The 19739-nt window shown below is 41.2% G+C and overlaps 1 protein-coding gene across 15 annotated transcripts in view; it reads left to right on the forward strand.

Annotated features, from left to right (window-relative positions):
* The window catches only part of BEND5 (BEN domain containing 5), an 879444-nt gene that overhangs the window by 518885 nt on the left and 340820 nt on the right, over positions 1-19739 (forward strand). For 2 of the 15 annotated variants that reach the window (XM_021529131.4, XM_077785358.2), the window contains exon 1: positions 11381-11664. The exons of the other annotated variants lie outside the window; for them this stretch is intronic. In XM_021529131.4, the coding sequence (XP_021384806.1) occupies positions 11445-11664 (220 nt within the window). In that variant the 5' untranslated portion in view covers positions 11381-11444. Of the gene's footprint in view, positions 1-11380; positions 11665-19739 lie in introns of those variants that run through there. 15 annotated transcript variants of the gene reach the window in all.

The following is a 19739-nucleotide window of genomic DNA, read 5'->3' on the forward strand; positions in this document are numbered from 1 at the left end:
TCTCACAAATAATTTGTCTGGTCCATAACTTGACAGCTCTTCCAGCTGATCACGCAAAAAATATTCTGATCTCTTTGTCCATGATAACACTGAAATCAAAAAGGTGCTCAACATGCAAAATATTAGAGAAACAAATATCTTCTTCTGCCTAATTTGCTTTACATAGTTTTTATGCTAAATAGTAGACTTTCTGAACACTGTGACAGAGGGCTGTTACTTGTGAACACCAATTTTAATGTTTTGGGTTGAAACTTAGCTTAATGTATGAAACCCATGTCCTTGCTGTCACGAAATCTCCATTTTCCCACTTTTACAATATTGTTGGCATATGTCTCCAGCTGTCTGTTGCTGACACGGAATTGCTTGTGATTATCTGATGCTGAGCTGTTCTGCTCTGTTTTTGTGGTTTTAATCTCTCCAACAATACCTGAACATGCTGTGCAGATCATGATTATTGGGGCAGAATACAGTCGTCTTTGAAATTTATTGTCCCACACAGAAAATTGGAAATCCTTAGGATCTTTATATCTGGATTGAATGCAAACTGCACTTCTTTCTGATTTCATAATTTAACATTGCAGACTGTTGACTTATTGACTACAGCGTTAGCATTTTCCAGATTGGCAGACAAATTGCCTTGTAGGAGTGTCTATGCATATTTATATATCATCCAAAGGTTAAATGATAGAATATATTTTAATTGCCTAGAGATAACTTTGCAAATTATATCACTGGTACCAAAACTTCTAAACTTAAAAGATAAAAGTTAAGCACTACAACCCATATTTTTTTTCCAAGTAAATAAACCACTCAGCAGAACTGATTACTGACAGTTTTCCTCTGATGTTAATTAAATAGGATCTCAAAGATATAGCTGCCAATTCAGGCAAAATTTTAAGACAGAGGGAATTCTAGTTTTCTTCTTAGTCTTCCTAAGCATGGCATTTATATTGGTCTTGCTATTTAAGAAAGGACCACGATCAAATGTAAAACAATTAAAGCAAGGCATTCATATGTAAACTTTTTTTTCCACTTCCATTTGCCTTAAAATCTGAAGGTATAAAAAACTAAATCCTAAATCCCCAAAGAAGCTGAAACATGCCATGTGCTGCAAGAGCACCAAATCCACTCACTGAGAATATTTTTCAGAGAAAACAAAACCTTGGAGCTATTTGAGTATTTAAGAGAAAATCTAATTGCTACTTACATTTTTTACTTCCCACTTCAGTAATACTTTTCTCTCTAGAATACAGACCCCTAAAGAAATTACTGAGGAATAACAAGTGTTCTGTAAATTTGCTGATTTACAGTGACTGCTCTTATATATGAGCTCTTAAAATAAGGTTCTGCACATGGATTGGGGCAGTCCAAATACAGGTTGGGCCGGGAATGAATTAAGAGTAGCCTTGAGGAGAAGGACGTGAGGATGCTGGTTAATAAGAAGCTCAGCATGACCTGGCCATGTGTGCCTGCAGCCCAGAAAGCCAAACCTATCAAGAGCAGTGCAGTTAGCAGGTCAAGGGAGGTGATTTTAGATAATTTTTAAGGTCCCTTCAAACCCAAACCATTTTATGATTCTATGAATGTGAGTAAATTCAAAGTAGTTTGCTCTCTGTGGAAGAAACACATGACCCTGCAGTAGTTTAGTCACTTGCTGTGCTTTTACCTTTACAAGTGATCAGTAAGAACTCATCTGGGGTGTAATGCATTGAGCAGGAGACAGGGAGACAGATGCATCCCTCTCCTGGGGGTTTTGAATAGAGGAAATTATTTTTGCCTAGGTGAAGAAAAGGATTTTACAATTGGAGGTGCAGAGTGGGAGGGCTGAACCCCTTCAGGCAAATGGGGGCACCAAAGCCAGGCACCCCACTTGCCAGGCAACGGTCCCAGCAAGGAGTTTATAAATTAAAAATGGGAGACATCTCCTGGTCTTGCTGGTGGATTTCAAAAGAAATCTCCCTTAGCCTAGTTTTGAAAAGAACTTTGTATCTGTACCTGCCAGGGGTGAGTATTTCAGGCTGAGTAAGTAAGAGGATAGAGGTGTCTTTTTTCAATCTTTGCTCCAGACCAAGATGAGAGTTACAACACTGTGTGCTCCATGGTTTCTGTGGATGGGGTTTTGGCAGCTTCCACACTAAGCACAGATGGTATTTGAGATCTTGTACTGAGACAGCCCTGCAGGGTAAGCAATAACTCTGTCGGTTTTTTTGGATTGTAAAGCTGCACATAGATAGCTGAGGTCCACTGGAGTCCTTGCTACATCCAACCTCTGAGTTTATTTTGCTACATGGTGTGAGGGCAAGAACAGCTACTATCCTTGTTCTTATGGTTAACAGAGTCAAAAAAAACCCAAAACAAATGAAAACTGTGAGAGCTGTCAGAAATTACTTTAGTGAGTTTTGGAGACACTGTGAAAATGCCCTTGAGGTGCTGGTCAACAGGGGCTGAACATGAGCCAGCTGTGCCCAGTGCACCTGGCCTGTACCAGCAATGGTGTGGCAGCAGGAGCAGGGCAGTGACTGTCCATCTGTACTGGGCACTGTGAGGCCACACCTCGAGTGCTGTGTCCAGTTCTGGGCCCCTCATGACAAGAGTGACATTGAGGGGCTGGAGCGAGTCCAGGGAAGGGCAGCAGAGCTGGGGCAGGGTCTGGAGCACAAATCTGGGGGAGCTGGGGGGGCTCAGCCTCGAGAAAAAGAGGCTCAGTGGTCACTTTAACAATCTCTAAAACTACCATAAAGGAGCTTGTAGCCAGGTTGGTCACTCCTCCCGAGTAACAAGTAATAGGACAAGACAAAACAGCCTCAAGCTGCACCAGGGAAGGCTTAGATGAGATATTAGGAAAATTTCTGCCCTAAAAGGGTTGTCAAGCCCTGGAACTGGCTGCCAAGAGAAGTGGTAGAGTCGCCATCCCTAGACATATTTAAAAGGGTGTAGATGTGGAGCTCAGGGACGTGGTTTAGTGGTGGACTTGGCAGTGATGAGTTAATGGCTGGAATTGATGATCTTAAAGGCCTTTTCCAACCTAAATGATTCCAGATTCTGTGATTCTGGATAGTGCCTCCATGTCAGAGGCAGGACAGATAAGGGTGTCTACTGAACTGTCGTTACTTCTTAAGGAATGTGTCAGTTCATCACTTCTCATCAGTGAAAATTTATCTAAAGCATTATTAGCTTACTTCCCAATCAGTTAACTATTGAAGCAGAAGCACTGGGCTGATTCCTTTTAGCCCTTAAACAAGATTCAGACTTCATTTGCTTTGTGCTCTTTTCTCTTGCATTTTTGGAAAAAAACTGAAGGTATGCCTTATATTTATGCTCTCTAAATACTTTGATATATTCTCAGTAGTGCCTCCTTTTGCTTCTAATTAAATCCCCACATATCTTATCTTTTCTATTTACCTCTTACATGCACTGGTAAATAATAAGAGAGGGAATTTTGAAAATATAGGCCATTTAGAAGAAATTCTGTGTGTATTGTATCAGAGAATTCGAAAGATTATATTTGAAAGAGAAATATTTACAGCTCCCAAAGTCAATCTTTAGTCCAAGATTTAATAAAGGGATGGACTTGAGCCCTGTTTGCTCTCACTGTTCTGGAAGGACGGGGTTTGCAATATTTTCTGTCTTCAGAACAGTAAAACTACTTCCAATGAATTTAGCAAGTTTGTATGCAGGAGTGCCCCAGACACTTTCTTATTTTCCTTGACATTATTTTTTCATCAGTTTGGATGGTGTAGTATCTGCAGACAGTGCATGTTCCAAATATTGGATTGCTGTGCTTTTGCACATAAACCTTGTAAAGGAAAAGAAATACCACACTATGTGTACAAGCATCAAAATCTGATTATATGCAGGATTCTAATTTTAATATCACACCATCCTCACTGAAAAGCATTGCAAGAATATTCCAATTCATATTCTGAATGGTGTGTTTCTCTGCAGTCATCTTGCAGAATTCTTATTCCTACCAGGAGAAAATCAGTATACTGAACTGAATAAAAATGTATACATTAAATTGCTTATTCAAATGTCCATCTTTGATGTTTGCAGAGAATTCAAGCAGAAGCAGTATAACCTGAGCTTTGTTCTATTGATACAAGAGGCTAATGTTAGTTACAAAACAGGAAAGAATACGAAGTTGCCTAATACACTGGAAATGTGGAAAAAATGCAGATTTCAGTTATTAGCTTTCACAGCTGTATTTGCATAGAAATATACTAACGGTTGGGTGACATTTCATGCATGAACTTGATAGAGAATCCTTAAAAATATTCATGTTAGAAGAGTACTTAAAGGGAACCTCGAATCCGAACATTTCCGTCTTTGTTTAAAAAAGCCCCAAACCCTGGTTTCCCTAGGGTATTCCAGTGCAAGGTATTTCTTTATGAAACAAAGCTTTCTTTGTTATGAGGAATTCTGGGACAGCCTAGGAAGGGCCCTTTTTTCTGATCACACTTTAAAAAATATCCAGATTCCCCTGAATGTTAAATATTATTGAACAATAGAAGTTGCTCAGGCTTTTGTGGAAAATACCAGCAAAGCAAGAAGACCCTTGAGGTTTCAAACACCTCTTGGATTATCAGTTTCCTATGCCATTTTCTATTTTGAGGGAACACCTTCCTTGTAAGTGGGACAAAGATGAATGCCAATCATCTACACAATGTGAGATAAAAGGAGTTATTCTGCTTTGAAAAACAACAACAGTTCTTGGAGGGGTCTATCACAGTTACCCCTTTGTATGAATTTTTGGGAGCTGGGTCACAGCAATTCCTTCCAATTCACATTGGCTTGTTGTGTGTTGTTGTTTTTTATTTTTTAATTCACCTACTAGAACAGACCAGGTGCTGCTTCACTTGTAACTCGTAAATGATAAAGATGTCTGGTTTTATTTAGAGTGAAGAGGTTCAGAGAGCATAGTGAAGGATTTTAGATCAGGGAGTACTTTCATTTTCCATAAGTTTCAGCTTTCATTTTCTGCTCTTTTAATTTAAGCATGATTATTAACAATGCACAGCTGAGGAAGGTGTTTTTTTTAAATATTCCAAGGATTATTCTTGCTCTGTTATCTCCCTTTCACCTTCCACAACAGGATTTTACGTGCTCGCATTAGTTGATGTTCTTCAGAAGAGCAGCTGGCCCATCTCTGATTGTGACTTTCATTAGAAAACTCTATCTTCTGCAGCAGTGAGATGTGAGCACTAAGTCCTGGGAACATTTTCTAAAAACTCACTTTATAATGAAATATAAACCAGTCTTGAAAGGGATTAGAAGGAATATGACAGGAGTATAAATTAAAAAGCACTGCTTTGTGAAAACATCTATTTAAGCAGTTTTGACTCTGCCTTCACACAATCCAATTCCTGCAGCTGCTGATTGTCCAGAACCTTCCAAAACAGCAAGAACCATCTCTGGAGCCTGTCCACACTTTTGCTTTTGCAAAAATCAGATTTCTAAAGGGAAGTGGGAGTATGTAGAGGTACCTTTTTGGGAAAAATGAGATCCTGCACTTTTAGTAGCTGACCTCCTTTCCTTCTGTGTCTATCCTACACTACTTGCATGAACCTCTGAAGCAGAATAGGTCTCTGCAGAAAAGGGCTGCAGGATCATTTTCCCTGTCAGAATGAGACATAAATGCTCATTCAAGACAGAACAGTGCTGTAGAGATGTGAAATTAGAAAACCAAATTAAAAATATTATGTAAAAGGTTCATTAATATCATCTTACTTAGAGGATCTGTCTAAACCATAACATAATCACAGGCAGTGTCTAGTAATGATATTTTACACTGAAGCCCAAAGGTTAAAAAAGACTTTATTCTTTGCCAAAAGAAAGTAACTTTTTCATTAGAAGTACAGAAGGAATCAAATTCTTGCAGTGGTGCAAAATCTATGTATGTAAAGCTACTTTTAGAGTCATATTTGTAAAACGCCTGTCAAAAGTCAGGGAAAAGTCTGGTTGATAATAGGAAAGGGCAAATCTCAAATAAAATTCCCAGTTAGAGTGAAAATATATAGGCTGAAGCCATCAGTGGATGGCAGTAGCAATAAAGATCATTTGGGCTGCAAGAGCAATATCATCCCCAGAACAGTTTTTGCAGATGGTGGCAATGGCACCTGAAGGATGCATTCTACAGGTGAGTCCATGCACGAGTCAGCTCACACAGAGCCCTCCCTGCCTTCCTCAGAGGAAAGGAGTTTATCACATGGAAAACAGCACTTTACCTGAGTGCAAAAGGTGGCATTTAGCAAGATTTGGAATGGTGTACATGAGGGTAGGAGCTGAAAGCCATGATGTTGGAGAGTCATTTGCAGCTCTGAGGCAGGGCTGGGTGAGGGTGGGGAATTGCTGCTCTCACCGAGGAGAGATGGTGCCACTGGCAGCGTCTCCTGGTTCCTGTTGACTTTCTGTGGGCACATTTAACCTGTAATTTGGAAGAGGAAAATACAGTCTGGCACACATTCCTGAAGGGTTGCCAGTCCCAGATCTATCCATTACATAGCCTGCCAGAATGGGAAAGATAAGTACCGTACAGACCAGTATCCACAGCAACAGACACCGGAATTTTATTTTTTTAATACACATAAAAGCCCAAAGAAAATAATTACTTTTTCATTTTCCAATTTTATAATAGTAATAATGACCTTTAGGTCAGGAATTTTCAGCAGTTAAAGACTGTCTGGCTTTTTCTTTAGTCCTTGGTTTCTCCAGCCAGTCATTAACAGTGAGAAAAGTGCCTTCTCCTGTGGACACTTTGGCTTAATTGTTACCTTTTCATGCTACAGAATACACCAGCTGGGAAATAAGTGTCTCCTATGTGAATGGATCCATGAAATGTGCCTTGGGTTTAATTTCTTTGAAAGAATATTCTGTGATGGTGTGAGAATTTACTGTAAAAGATGATTGACTACTATCCATAGCCCTGAGAAAAGTTAGATCACTCTGAGGAATTGGGACTGAGGATGGTTTAAGGCCATAGATCTCAAAAGATTAAATCTTCAGAATTTATCTGTGTAATCTAGGTTCCCTTACTTTTGGTAATGGAGTGCTTCAGAATTATATATGGACACAAATGTTTTCTTGCCCATCTTCTAGGATCACAGAGGAACAGGAACTTTTTTTTTATTTGTTTATATTTTTATATATAATCACTGTGATGCTGAAAGCACAATATGGCAACAGTGTTTCACGAGTTAAAATTTATTTTAAAATATAAAGGGGAACAACCCTCTGGAATGCTTACCCTGCTCCATCTGGATTGTAGCTTCCTTCCTTCCAACCACTCTCTCTCAAAACACCTAGAAACTGTATGTGAGACTTTGTTCAGAAGAAAATTCATTTATATATGGAAATTACTTTGTCTTGCACTCCATTGTATGATAAAAAATGCAAGCCATGGAATGGAGGTATCTTCTGACCACTCTACCGTTCATATTCTTAATAAAAATTAGCTAGATTGTGAGTATATTGTGTGCCTGAACATATATAAATCCTTGAACAGTCTTCAGTTCTTGTGCCTGTTAGCTGAGTTCTTCGTTAACATGTATGACTTTTAATGCCATTGTTCCAATACAGTTGCCCAAAAAAATGTGAATATATCTTTCCTTCAAGGTGTATTTGAACTTGAAAACAATTGTGTAAGAAATGCACTACTTGTAGGACAAATAAATCCACAAGAAAACAGTAGTTTTCTAAACCACATATTCAATGTGTAGGGATTCCTAGTAATAGTCCAATGTATGGTTACTGCTGAAGAGTCAGGTAGTACTGAAGCACCTCCACTGGAATATTTAAAGGGAATTTCTTCTTTAGCAGATTTAAAGCCAATATGGTGTCCTTTGAAAATTTGGTACTAAATATGGAATAATGTGAATGATGAGCCTAATTTAAATGTTTTGCTGTGAAAAGAGATTTGGCACCTGCATAACTTTTACTGGAACTATTAGCTTTTGTATCTTTAAGTGAAAACACAGAGTGCACATGAAAGCTGCAGACATCTGCTTTTGCTTGAATGCTTTTTTTTTTTTACTTTTCAAGAAAAATAACACCAGCAAAGTATAAGTAGTGTTCCAAGAAAGAGCCACTCAGGAGTCCCACAAGGGCTGGGACTGTGCTTTGTGGTTCCTCCACTCTTGGAGTGACAGTATTACTTTCTAAGCTGAGTCTTCATTTGCATTTTGAAAGTACAACAATTCACTTCTCAGCAGGGCTGTGCTGTTTCTAAAAGGCTGGACTGGCTCAAGGATTTAAATCCAGAAAGGTTCCAGTAATTCCCTTTACAATGAGTTTTAAAATCTACACCTTTAAAATAGCTCTGCACCTTTAAACTTCAAGCTCAAGTCTGTGTTAAAGCAGCTGGCTAACCATTAGTAAAAATAGGAAAGGTCCAAAAGACAGGAGTGACAAGCAACTTGTGTTTCATTCACTGCTTTAATGGATTTTTCCTCAGCTTCACAGCTTCACAGTGCAGATTATTTATAGATTTTAAAGCCAGAAATTAACACTGTTCCTTGTAGGCAGAAGAAAAAATGTATGTGATCATTATTAATTCTTTAGCATTATAATGCCTTCTGGCTCAACGTGTGTGCAAGGGACCAAGAGTAAACATGCATTTATCATCCGACCCTTATCTGTTCCCAAAAATGTCCTTCAGTGAAGAACTGTGAAGCAGCCTGCCTAAAGGATTTAAGACCTTTTATTCTTTTGTTGCTGATGTAAAGATCTTTACAGTCTTTACTGTAAAGATTTGAATTGAACATTCAAATGTAAAATATTGCAAACACCAGTTTAGAGTGTTCCTTTTCCCCAAAAGCCCCAACCAACCAACCAACAAACCCACTATGGTGCTAGCTGCCTTCACATGAAGCCTTTTGGGTTCCTTTCATTGGGACAATTGGTACCCAAAGAGATCTCTCCCCTTCAACTCAAACTAATTTTTGAGTCCTGACCTTCTCTTTGTTTCCTTTTATTTCCAGTTTTCCCATTGCTCTGAGTTCCTTTGCCTCCACAGCAGCCTCACACACCTCTAATAGAATTCAGCTGTGGAGGGAATACAATCCTGGCAGGAGGCACTCTACCCGATCCCTCACCAGCTACTGAACTTAGTAGAACAAAATTTTCCTTCATTTAGTTTTAACAGTGTCCATGGAATAATTCCAGCAATCAGCCTGTCCTGTCCTGTCTCTGCAGCTCCCTGTACCCCACTGTAACACGAGGCAGAGGAGACAGCAGTGATACAGCAGCTGGTATTGTTTGATCAGCAACACAACCCTTGCTAGGATTTCATTTCCCTTGCAGACTTGCTACAAGAATACATTTGCCATCCATACTTTGTAGCAGAGTTATATTTCCCTGTAATTACACACGAGTCTGGCAAAACTTTATTGTTAACATAAAGTACTGCCATTTAAATCCCCAATCTTAAACTGGAGTATTTGCAAAACTCTGTAATTGCTAAAATAATAAAGCTGCCATTACTGTATGGGAAGTTTACAGCTTGCTGGTGAAATACTTACGCTGGCTTAACTACACCTGTATAGATTCCTTATGTTTTCATGTGCTGTTTAAGACAGGCAGATTTCTGCTGGGCACAACCAAAAGTTTCTGGCACTGTCACAGAATGGCTGAGGTTGGAAGAAGCCTCAGCAGCTCACCTAATCCAGCCCCTGCTCTAAGGGCTGCCCAGATGCTTTTGAGTTACCTCCAATGCTGGAAACTCCAGCAGCTCTCTGGGAACCTGTGCCAGTGCTCAGTCAAAGCTGAACTCTGCATTTCCAGCTTGTGGTCTGACCCCATGTAGGAGGAAGTCTACAAAAGATAACCAGGAAAAACAAGTTCAGTGTGGTTTTACTCAGTGCAATGGGCACAGATAGTATTGCAAATGCCCAGGGATATGAAAACCCACAAAGACAATATATTTTGGTTTAATTTGGTCTTGTTTTGCAAACAAAAAACTAGTGATGGCCCTCTCTCGTACTCGTAATCACATTCTGTGATTTCTTTCTTTTTTTTATATATTTTTCATTACATAGTTCTCCCCATGTGACTGTTCTGTTCCTAAGTCTGGTTGGTTAAAACAGACCTCAGGACTAGAAACAGCAGTATGAGTTTGCTCTGAACCATAAGCAATTTTGCCACGTTACACTTTTCATACATGAACCTCAAAACATCCTTAGATATTTTGTATCTAAGAATCTCCAAAAGTTTGGGAATTCATGATGAAACTTGTGCCGTCTCTAACCCTTGTTCTGACACACCTGCACAGCATTTCTCAGCTCTCTGTGCTCTTCTGGGAGAGGACAGGGGAGCTTTGTGCTCCTCCAGCAACCCCCAGGGCACGGAATGCTGGAGTGCAGGTGGCTCTGTGTCACCATGAGGAACTTCCTGTAAAAGCTGATGCTCCAGTGCTGTTGCCAAGTTGCAGATGAGTGTGGGGTTCTTTGTTGTGCTGTCTGGCCCAGAAGGATCCACTCTCCTCGCACAGGTCCCTCCTGCCCCTTTTCCCTTCACTGGCTGGTGCCCTGGCCCTCAAAACAAATCCCACTGTGTCACTCCTCTGTTTCCCCTCCAAAGGTGATCAGAGCCATGGAGCACGCCTCCAAGGAGGAAAGACTGGGAGAATTGGGATTGTTCAGCCTGGAGAATGCTTCACAGTGACCTTAGTATGGCCTTGCAGCATCTGAAAGGGAATTAAGAGGAAAGATGAAGAGAGACTTATTACAACAGCATGTAGCGACAGGACACGGGGGAACAGCTTCAAATTGAGAGTGCTGGTTTACATTGGCTATCAGGAAAAAATTCTTTAGTATGGTCAGGGTGGCAAGGCCCTGGTACAGGCTGTCCAGGCAAGTCAGGGATGCCCAATCCCTGGAAGTGTTAAGGCCAGGCTGGATGGGGCTTGGCACAACAGTGGAAGCTGTCCCTGCCGGGGGCAGCAGGGCTGGAAGGAGCTGATCTTTAAGGTCTGTTCCAGCACAAACCACCCCATGATTCTCCGAACAAAGCCAATTTGTAAGGCACGCGTGTGCGGAGCTCTCAGCGTGGGGGCACACAGCGCTTCCCCAGGCCCGAGGGTCGGGACGTGAGGGGCGCGATCCGTGCGCAGGGCCCGGGCAGTGCGGCCGTGCGCCCTGCAGGGCAGGGGGCAGGCAGGGGCCGCGCGGGGCACTGTTGAAGGCGCTGTTTGAGGCTTTAAGGCGCTGTTTGAGGCTCTGAGCCGCTCTTCGCGGCGCTGTTCGCGGCGGGCACCGAGCGGGGCCGGCGCCGCTCCCGCTGCCCCCGCCCGGGCCCGCCCCGCTCGCGTCGCTCCGCGCTGGATTGCTCGCGCCTGGCCGGCGCCGTCTGCGGGCCCGGCGGGCGGCGCGGCCAGGCCCGCTCAGCCGAGCGCAGAGGCGGGCGCAGAACAATACGGCGGCGGGCGCGGAGCCGCGCGGCCGCCCCGCACCATGTACGCCTTCGTGCGCTTCCTGGAGGACAACGTGTGCTACGCGCTGCCCGTGTCCCGCGTGCGGGACTTCAGCCCCACCTCCCAGCAGGACTTCGACAACCAGAAGGTCTACACCGTGTACCGCAACCCCGAGGAGGCGGCGGACGAGGAGGACGAGAGCCCCGGCGAGTGGGGCGACCGGCTGCTGCTGCACAAGGCCCAGATCCTGGCGCTGGCAGGTGAGGGCGGGCCGGGCCGCGGGCGGGGGGCGAGGCCGCCCCCTCCCCGCTGAGGGAGGTGGGCAGGGTGGGGAGGGGCAGCTCCGAGCGGCCCCGGGCCCGGGGAGGGGTCCCGAGGCTCGGTGCCCACGAGAGCCGCGACCCCCGCGCTGCTCCCCCGCGGTAGGCGGGGAGGGGGGAGGTGGAAACTTAACCAAAAAAAAAAAAAAAAGTTTAGGTTTTTGGCTTATTTATAGTGCATGGAGTCATTTGTGTACCTTTGCGGTTGTTGGCAGTTTTGAGGGGTGCTGGTTTATGTCCGCTTTGTTAGTTTAAGTGACTTCACCCATCGGAAGGCGATAGTGGAGCCAGACCTCCAGGTACTGCTCTGGTTAAGCGTGGGCTCGCTGCCTTTGGTTTTGTTTCGTGTTTAAAGATAACAATGTCTCCAAGCTAAGAGGACCAATTAAAGCGTATACCAGGAACTAGCCCCGTGTTTTGGCCATTTGAAGGTGTTCAGCCCTGGTGAGATAGTGCTGTTAGTACATTGATAGTGACCCCAGATAGTCACTCTAGCAGTATTTCCTTGAAGACTTTGTGCAAGTTTCCTCGCTGCCATAGTCATAGTTGACATGAAAAGGAACTTTGGTGCTTGTAGCAAATTGCTGGTTAGTGTGGACTTGCCCAATAGGCTTTTGAAAGACTTAAATGACCATTTGAAATGCCAGTCTGGGCAGCAGAGGACACTGGGTTCTAATCCTGACTTTTTCAGTTTAGGCAAAGTACTGGTTATGTCTATTTTCCCAAATATGGAATGGGCTTAAAAAACTCTTTTGTTTAGTCTTGAGCTCTTAGAAGGCAGTGCTGAGTTCTGATGTCTAAACAGAGTGACTTGGTGTTAAAGCCACCTAAAATTGGTAATTTTCTAATTTTATTTTTGAAAGTTAACAGTTCCTGAGCCAGTTTAGACTGGTGGTGGCCCAGTTTGTCCCTGGTTCAACCAGTGACTTTTGCCATTAATCTGGCAAAATTTGTTTATGGCCAATGCTATTCTAGTATTGGCCATAAACAAATACCTCAAAAGAACCAGGAACAGCCAAACATAAGTTCCTTGCAAAGCTTTTCTAGTTTATGAGTATTTGCAACTCCAGAAGTTCAGGAGAACTAGTTAGGCCATCTAGCAGAGGAGTGGATTCTCCTGCTGAGTTTTTGTTGTCCTGTGCCAGCCCATGTTTTGGCTGCCCTGTCTGTGGCATAGGAGTGTATGTGAAGTATTCCCTGCAGGCTTCCATCTTGCAGACCCATGGAAGACAGAAACCTCAGTGTCCAGGGTTTGCATGGCCTCTTCCCACAGGCAGTATTCCATTGCACTTCATCTTCCTCTGTCCCACTGGGGACCTGCAGCAGCAGTGCCCTTTCAGTTCCTCCTCTCTGTCTCAGCACAACTGAAGTGATCCAGAGAAATACTTGGACATGATATTTAGACATGTTAGACCTTTGCTCACATGTTGAGCCCACCAGGTTGCCTCAGTTTTCCAGCAGCAAGTGATTATTTTTTGCCAGTACCCTTGTTCCAGGCAGAGCCTGGTGTCTGCCCAAGATGTGCTCTCCTGAATTTTTCTGTACAGTTTCTCTTTGTTTCATGTATCTTGAACCAGGACAAACCAATATATGCTGTTTCCTCCAGAGAATAGGACTTCTTACCTGTATTAGTGATTTGCTCTCATTGCTTTCCACAGATCCTTATTTCTATAGGAAATTCTCCTGTTGAGCCAGGTACACAAGGAAACACACAGGTATCTTTATGGCAGCTCTCACATATCAATATATTCTGAGTAGATCTGTGTTTTGCATTCTTGGAAAACTTTCACCTGAACACCAAATCAGCCTTTACTTTACTTTACTCTACTTATTTCCACCCTGTACCATGTAAAAATACCTTAGGTGAATTCAAGAGAAGTCCTATACCAAGGGTCACTTCTAAAGTTGCCATTTTCCCAAAATGTTAATATTGGTGTTTGTTTTTATTGTGGTTAAAAACCTTGGAGAGAAAACATGGTCTTCCATGAAGACATCATAGCACAGTTCTTGCTTTATAGTGACCAGCGCAGATTAGGACAAATTTTTATGGAAAACATTGCAAGTGTAATGTTATACAAACTGCTTATTTAGTTAAAAATAATTTTGCAAGTCTGCAGTAATATTCCACATAGCAGTACAGAACTTCTAATTCCAAAGGTTTCCAGTCTATCTTAGTAATAAGCTAAATAATGTGTATAAAATTGCTTTTATATTTTGAATTTTTTGGAAGGAACCCATAACTGCTCAAACAATACATCAATGACTTTAAGGTTTTACTTCTTTGGCCCAAGAATTCCCCATTAGGAAGAAGCTTCAGGATCAAAGTTATGCTACAGATATTAAATTAAACAGACAACAGAAAAGAATAAGAGGGGAAAATGTTTGGTTTTTTTTTTTTTGTCTGCAATGTGTTCTTTTACAGTTTGAATGGTGACCAATTTTCTTTCATGTAAAGCTGCTCAAATAAGCAAAGTTCTATCTTTGTATATATGTTTTCCTGATCAAACACTGTCCATGCAGTGGAAATTAGTCATAGTTCGATAAACAGATCCATTTGTTTTTCCTTTCTAGCAACTAGAAGAAAAGAAGGAAAGAAAGAACACAGATACAAATACATATTAATGTTTGTTTTCTTTTGAAAAGAATTTTCCTTTCCTATTATGTCTAAAGAAATTTAGATACCTTTCAAACTCTACCCTTGTAATGTAGGAATTCACACAGGCCTAAGTACAGGTTTATGCCTTTAATGCAAAACTTTTTTGAAACACTGGTTGCATGAAGAATTTATAAAAGAATTGTCCTCTTTTGAGAGAGTCTAGAAGCAATTCTTTGATCCTTTGTGCTGAGATTGGATGGTAGGGAGCCAATGCAGTTGTGAGGGATATTGTTTCTGCAGAGCAGAGAGCGCTGCTGCAAAGGCATCATAAGTTTAAAAATGAAAAATAAAAGAGGGAACTGTGTAGGGACATGCTCAGATCATCAGGTAATGGTGAGAGACTTGATATGTTGTGGAGATAAATGCTGTTGTCTTTTATTCTGTGGTGAGTAGTGTGATGGAGAAGAGCCGTAGATGAACTCTGAGCATCTGTGCTTCCCTTGTGTTCCTGTCTGCATGGTTGGGAACTGCTGGGATGTGTTGGCCTGGGAACTTTCCACTTTATCAAAAAGCAGCCAAAGACTCAAACCACAAAGGTTGACCTGACTCAGATAGTTCTAGGCCTTCCAGCCACAGAAGGGGTATTGAAGTCAATGTCCCTTGCCTTAACAAGTTCACCATTTGGCTCCCAGCAGCTGAGGCTATGTACTAATAAAGGAATAAATTTCCTTGCCTCTTGAATGGAAAATGGAGCTCAGCAGAATGGAGTTTGACTACAGAGCTGTCTTGAGGTGACGTTAGCTGGTCTGTCTTGTTGAGAATACAAAAATAACAGACAGCTTTTCAGAAAGAGCTTGAGTCCGTCTTCCTGATCATCCACACCCTTCCTTTTTCTTCTTTTCTGTCCTCTCCTCAAAATGCTCCAAAGCTGTTTTTTCTGGTCCCTCTCCTTGACAGACATACACCACTTGCAGCTTTTCCACACTTGTCTAATAGTCACTAGCAGAATGTTATTTATGACCATGTGCATCTTATAGCAGCATGTTCTTTAGATGACTCCATTGGAGCTTTTTCTTTTCTATGAAATGAATATTAGGTGAAATGAATTTCAGGGACTTCTAGAAGTTCTCTACTTCAGGCTGTGTTTGTTAACAAGTTAATAATGACTGTCTTCTTCTAGGAGGTGTTCTTTCCTGACTACAGTAAATAATTGTGCTCTCTAGCTGCTGCCCTCAACATTTCCCACCCACACTTTCATAGCAAATGTATCTCCATTAGATTCTCACAGCAATTCCTTAGCTGCCCCAGCAAATGTGTTAATACCTGGTGCATGCCTATACTTTCTTGCCCTTTTATAAAATGTTATGCTCCACGTTTTATTCAAGCAGGTTGTGATTTTTTTTTTTTTTTTGAGCCTGTGCAGCTCATGGTGAGATGTTACTATGTATTTCAAAAGGATATAAAATCTCTGTTCATAGAAAGATTTTAAGTTAAATGATTCTAGGACTGAGTTTTGAGTAAGCTTGAGAGTGTTTCAATTTCTTAGTGTGTATCCAAGCTTCTTTGCTAAGGAAAGTTAATGGAGGAAAGACCGTTTGTCAAATTCTGGAATATGTGAAAAATTTGCAGTAAGAGATTTTAGATTATATTAAGAATATACAAAATTTAGGTCAGGAAGTTGTCTTGATGTGTAATATTTACATCCAAGCTTTTATTGGTATCTCTGTAGTCTTGGGCTTCTCCGTGGTTTTCCCCCTTTGCATCATTCCAACAGCTTGAGGAGTATCTAAAGCATGTCCTGGCTTTGGCCCAGTCCCTGTGCTCCATGCCATGTTCCTGGGTGAATGAACCACTGTGGTAGGGACAGCTGACTATTCCCAGGAGTCTCTGGGCCTGTCCCCTGCTGGGATGCATTGCTTGGATGGTGTGTGACAGAGACCTGGGGAGAAACAGCACCAGGAAAAACATCAAAGCACCTGCAGGTGCTTCTTGGGTGATCCCAAGGGTTGTCCTGAGTAAAGAAGTGCTAGGAAGAGGTTGTGAGAAACCTCCCAGTACTGGTAGTGGTTCCTCACAGGCTCTTTTTTAATTTGTTTGATTTTTCCTGGGCTGGTTTGTGAGTACTTGGGATGAACTTTTGTGTCACTGCCCTTGAGCAGCAAGTCCAGCTGTCCATAATGGTGGTGTCACCTCCTGTGCCTGTGCAGGTCTTGCTATGCCAAGGGCCCACTCCAGTCATTGAGAGAAACTAAGCCCAGCAGTTCAGGCAGTGCTGAAGCAACCTTGCTCAGAACAGCATTTTTATTTTTCATTTTTTTTAATTTTTACTGTGATATTTGACGTGCATAGCCTACATTGTCAGCCTTGGCTGACATGCTACTGCTGTTTTTACCTTTTCAGCAGGTAAAAGCTGGCTGTACACACAGGTTCTGCAAATCATTTTCTGTAACAGAGTAACCAACTACTTCACACTCCTAAATATAGTCCTGAACACAAGTGTGGCAGTATTCATGAAAAATATTTAAAGCTAAATTTCACACTCATTTTGTATTTGATCCATTTCTGGCTTATTTTTAACTCATGTAAGATGAAGAGTGGAGGATTTTTTTTCCCTTCTTCTAAATTCTAGTGTAGGACCATATCTGAGATATGAAGGACTTCCACAAAGGCACAATTTTGTGGGGTGCTTTTGGGGTCATTATGTTTGTTCAGTGTTGAAGCCTTATTATGGCACACTGACAAAAAGCTACATGGCAGCAGCAAAAACATTTTGGAACTTTTAAAACTGTAACTGCTAAGTAGTGGTTTGGAGTAACACTAATGAGAGTGGTGATGTCATCAGTAGGCTTAAATGCCAGTAAAAATTAATTTAAAAACTGGGATTTATTTATGCAAGAAGATTTTGCACTTATATTTGATTTCCTCGCTTCTTGTATCACCCTGCTTATTCTGAATATACATTTTTTGTTTGTTTGTCTATAACCCTTCACAACTGACCTGCTTGTTCCTCAGTCACATTTCCTTTTTGCTTTACCTTAACAGTCAGAAATAATCTAATTTATTTTTGAAACATAAAGACATACAGGTGACCTACACTATTGTTGTTTTTCATGGTCTTAGTACTTATGTTGCACCACTTAACATCAGTTATGCTTGTAAATGTTGTATAAGCTCAGCTAGCATACAGTAAAAACATGAAATTCGGGATTTTAATAAAATTGACTTCAAAGATAGTATGGCTATGGTAGCTATGGTAACGAAAACTAATTAAAATATGCTAAAATTTGCAGGGGAGTGAAAAGGGAGAAAATGTAACCTAATGTTTTTGTTTTCATAATTTAACAGTAAAACATTTTTTCCAGTGTATTGCCTAAGTGCCAGTCAGTCATTTATTTGTGTTTTTTAAAGAATTTCTTTAAAAATAGTAGAGGCTTAACCACATAGTCATTTTTGTATGGAAACTGAACAAATGCATGAATCTACCCTCTATTTCCATAGTGAGCTTATTCCTTGGGCAGGGATGTTGTGGAGGCTTCCTGGAGTGTTCTCTGTAGGCTGCTGCTTTACCTGCTGGACAGCTCGTGGGCAGCATCTCCATGGCTTTGTGTGATCATCAAATCATCCCAGGGTTTGGTCCCAGTGTAGTTGTACAGTCTAATACAGATGGACTGGTGAGGGAAGCCAGATTTCCAAATTACAGCTGTCATTGGGATTGATGATCTCTTTAAATGAGCTTTTGAACTTCTAAAGAAATACATAGCTTTTGTTATAAATATTTTTGTAAAATATTTATCATGTTCTAATTTTTGAAAAGTAATACCCATAGTTGAGTTTCATGTGTGGATGCAGAGGAAAGGTTTAAAGGATGGAATTTTCACATCCTGCTTGTTTTCAGGGTTTCTTTTAAATGTAGTGGTAATGCTGTATTAGTGTAGTTTCAGAAAGGATTAAGAGAGTTGTTCCATAATAGCTGTAATCCTTTGTGTTTGACATGTGCAGAGTATTGTACAAATATTAACAAATCTGTACAACACTTCAGTGGGCTAGATGGGAACAGTAAGATGAAAAGTTTGAATTATTCAAGTCAGTATTTAAGTAAATATTGGATCCAGGATTAAAACCTTCCTTAGTGTTGTAGAGAGCATGATTTCCTGTTTCTGAACGTAGTCTTTTCATAACTTGATTGTGTAGCTCCGTGTGTGTGCTGCAGCCAAGTTCTAGTATCACTGAAAGTTAAATGAAAGGGAGAGTTCTGATGACAAAGAATAATGACTATTTTTAGTTGTATTAGTTTGAGCCACGTTGCCTTTGGTTAATTATTTTTGATGAAACTTTGTATTCACTTCTGAATTGAAAAATAGATTTTATATTTATAATGCAAATTAAGAAAGAAAATACATGTAGGTTTTTCTTGCAGTGAGATATCTGGGCTGATACTCAAGGCTGTAGATCTGAACAATCTGCTAAGTGAGCACATGCAAAAGGAGAACGTTGCAAAGTACTTGAGTGTCCTCATGTGCATTAGAAATTTGACTACAGATAGGTGGCCATATCAATAACTGTCACTCCTACCAGAATTAGACTGGGTATCTCAGTTGTTCCACTGGAAGAAAAATTACATTAAGACCTCAACATTATTTGCTTCAGTAGCTGGCATGGTAGGTTGTTGTTTTAGTTTTAGTTTGTTTTGGGTTTTGTGAGAGCAGTAGCAGGTCCATGCTCTGTGCATTTTCTTGTTACTGTATTAAATATTAATGAGCAAGAGCCAGTCTTGATGTAGGACTTCAGAGAGGACTTAAGAGGTTTATATAATCTGTGCTCTGCTTCTGTAGGATTTTGGCTCCTTAATCTTTTCCTCCCTTCTTTAGTGCCTTTGTACAAAGCAGGTGTGGCTTTCTCTCCATCATCTGTAAGCAGTCCTGGTTCAGGCTCCTGGCACATCATCCTTCTTACCCATCATCTCTAAACCTGTCAAGCGGTAGTTTAAGACCTTTCTATCTTGCCTTCCCCCAGTTTGATTAAGAATTATTTTCACCCTGTTTCCTATTCTTCAGACTTTATTGAAATTCACTTCACAAGATTTAGCAGCCTTTTGGGCCAGTTCCTCAAGTGCATGTCTTCACCTTCCTGTGCTTATCAGCCCTGCCTGTCACAGTGCTACTTGATGTGTTGTTCTTCCCTGACTTCTTTGCTCACTCTTCTTTGTGCTCTGAAGACAACCTTCCAGTCACTCATTTGTGTGTTGCTGTCATTTTCTTTCTCTGGTGATGTGCTGCAGAATTACTCAGTTCTTAAAATTTTGGGAGTGATACAAGCCCAGATGATGGAATCTCTCAGCTCTGCCTTTTTATTGCTAACTTTTCTCACATTTTCTGTCAGCTTCCCTTTCTGACACCCTTAGCAGAAATCTTTTTCAGCT

This window comes from Lonchura striata, chromosome 8 (assembly GCF_050655825.1).
Source record: "Lonchura striata isolate lonStrDom1 chromosome 8, ASM5065582v1, whole genome shotgun sequence".
In the NCBI taxonomy this organism is placed as follows: domain Eukaryota; kingdom Metazoa; phylum Chordata; class Aves; order Passeriformes; family Estrildidae; genus Lonchura; species Lonchura striata.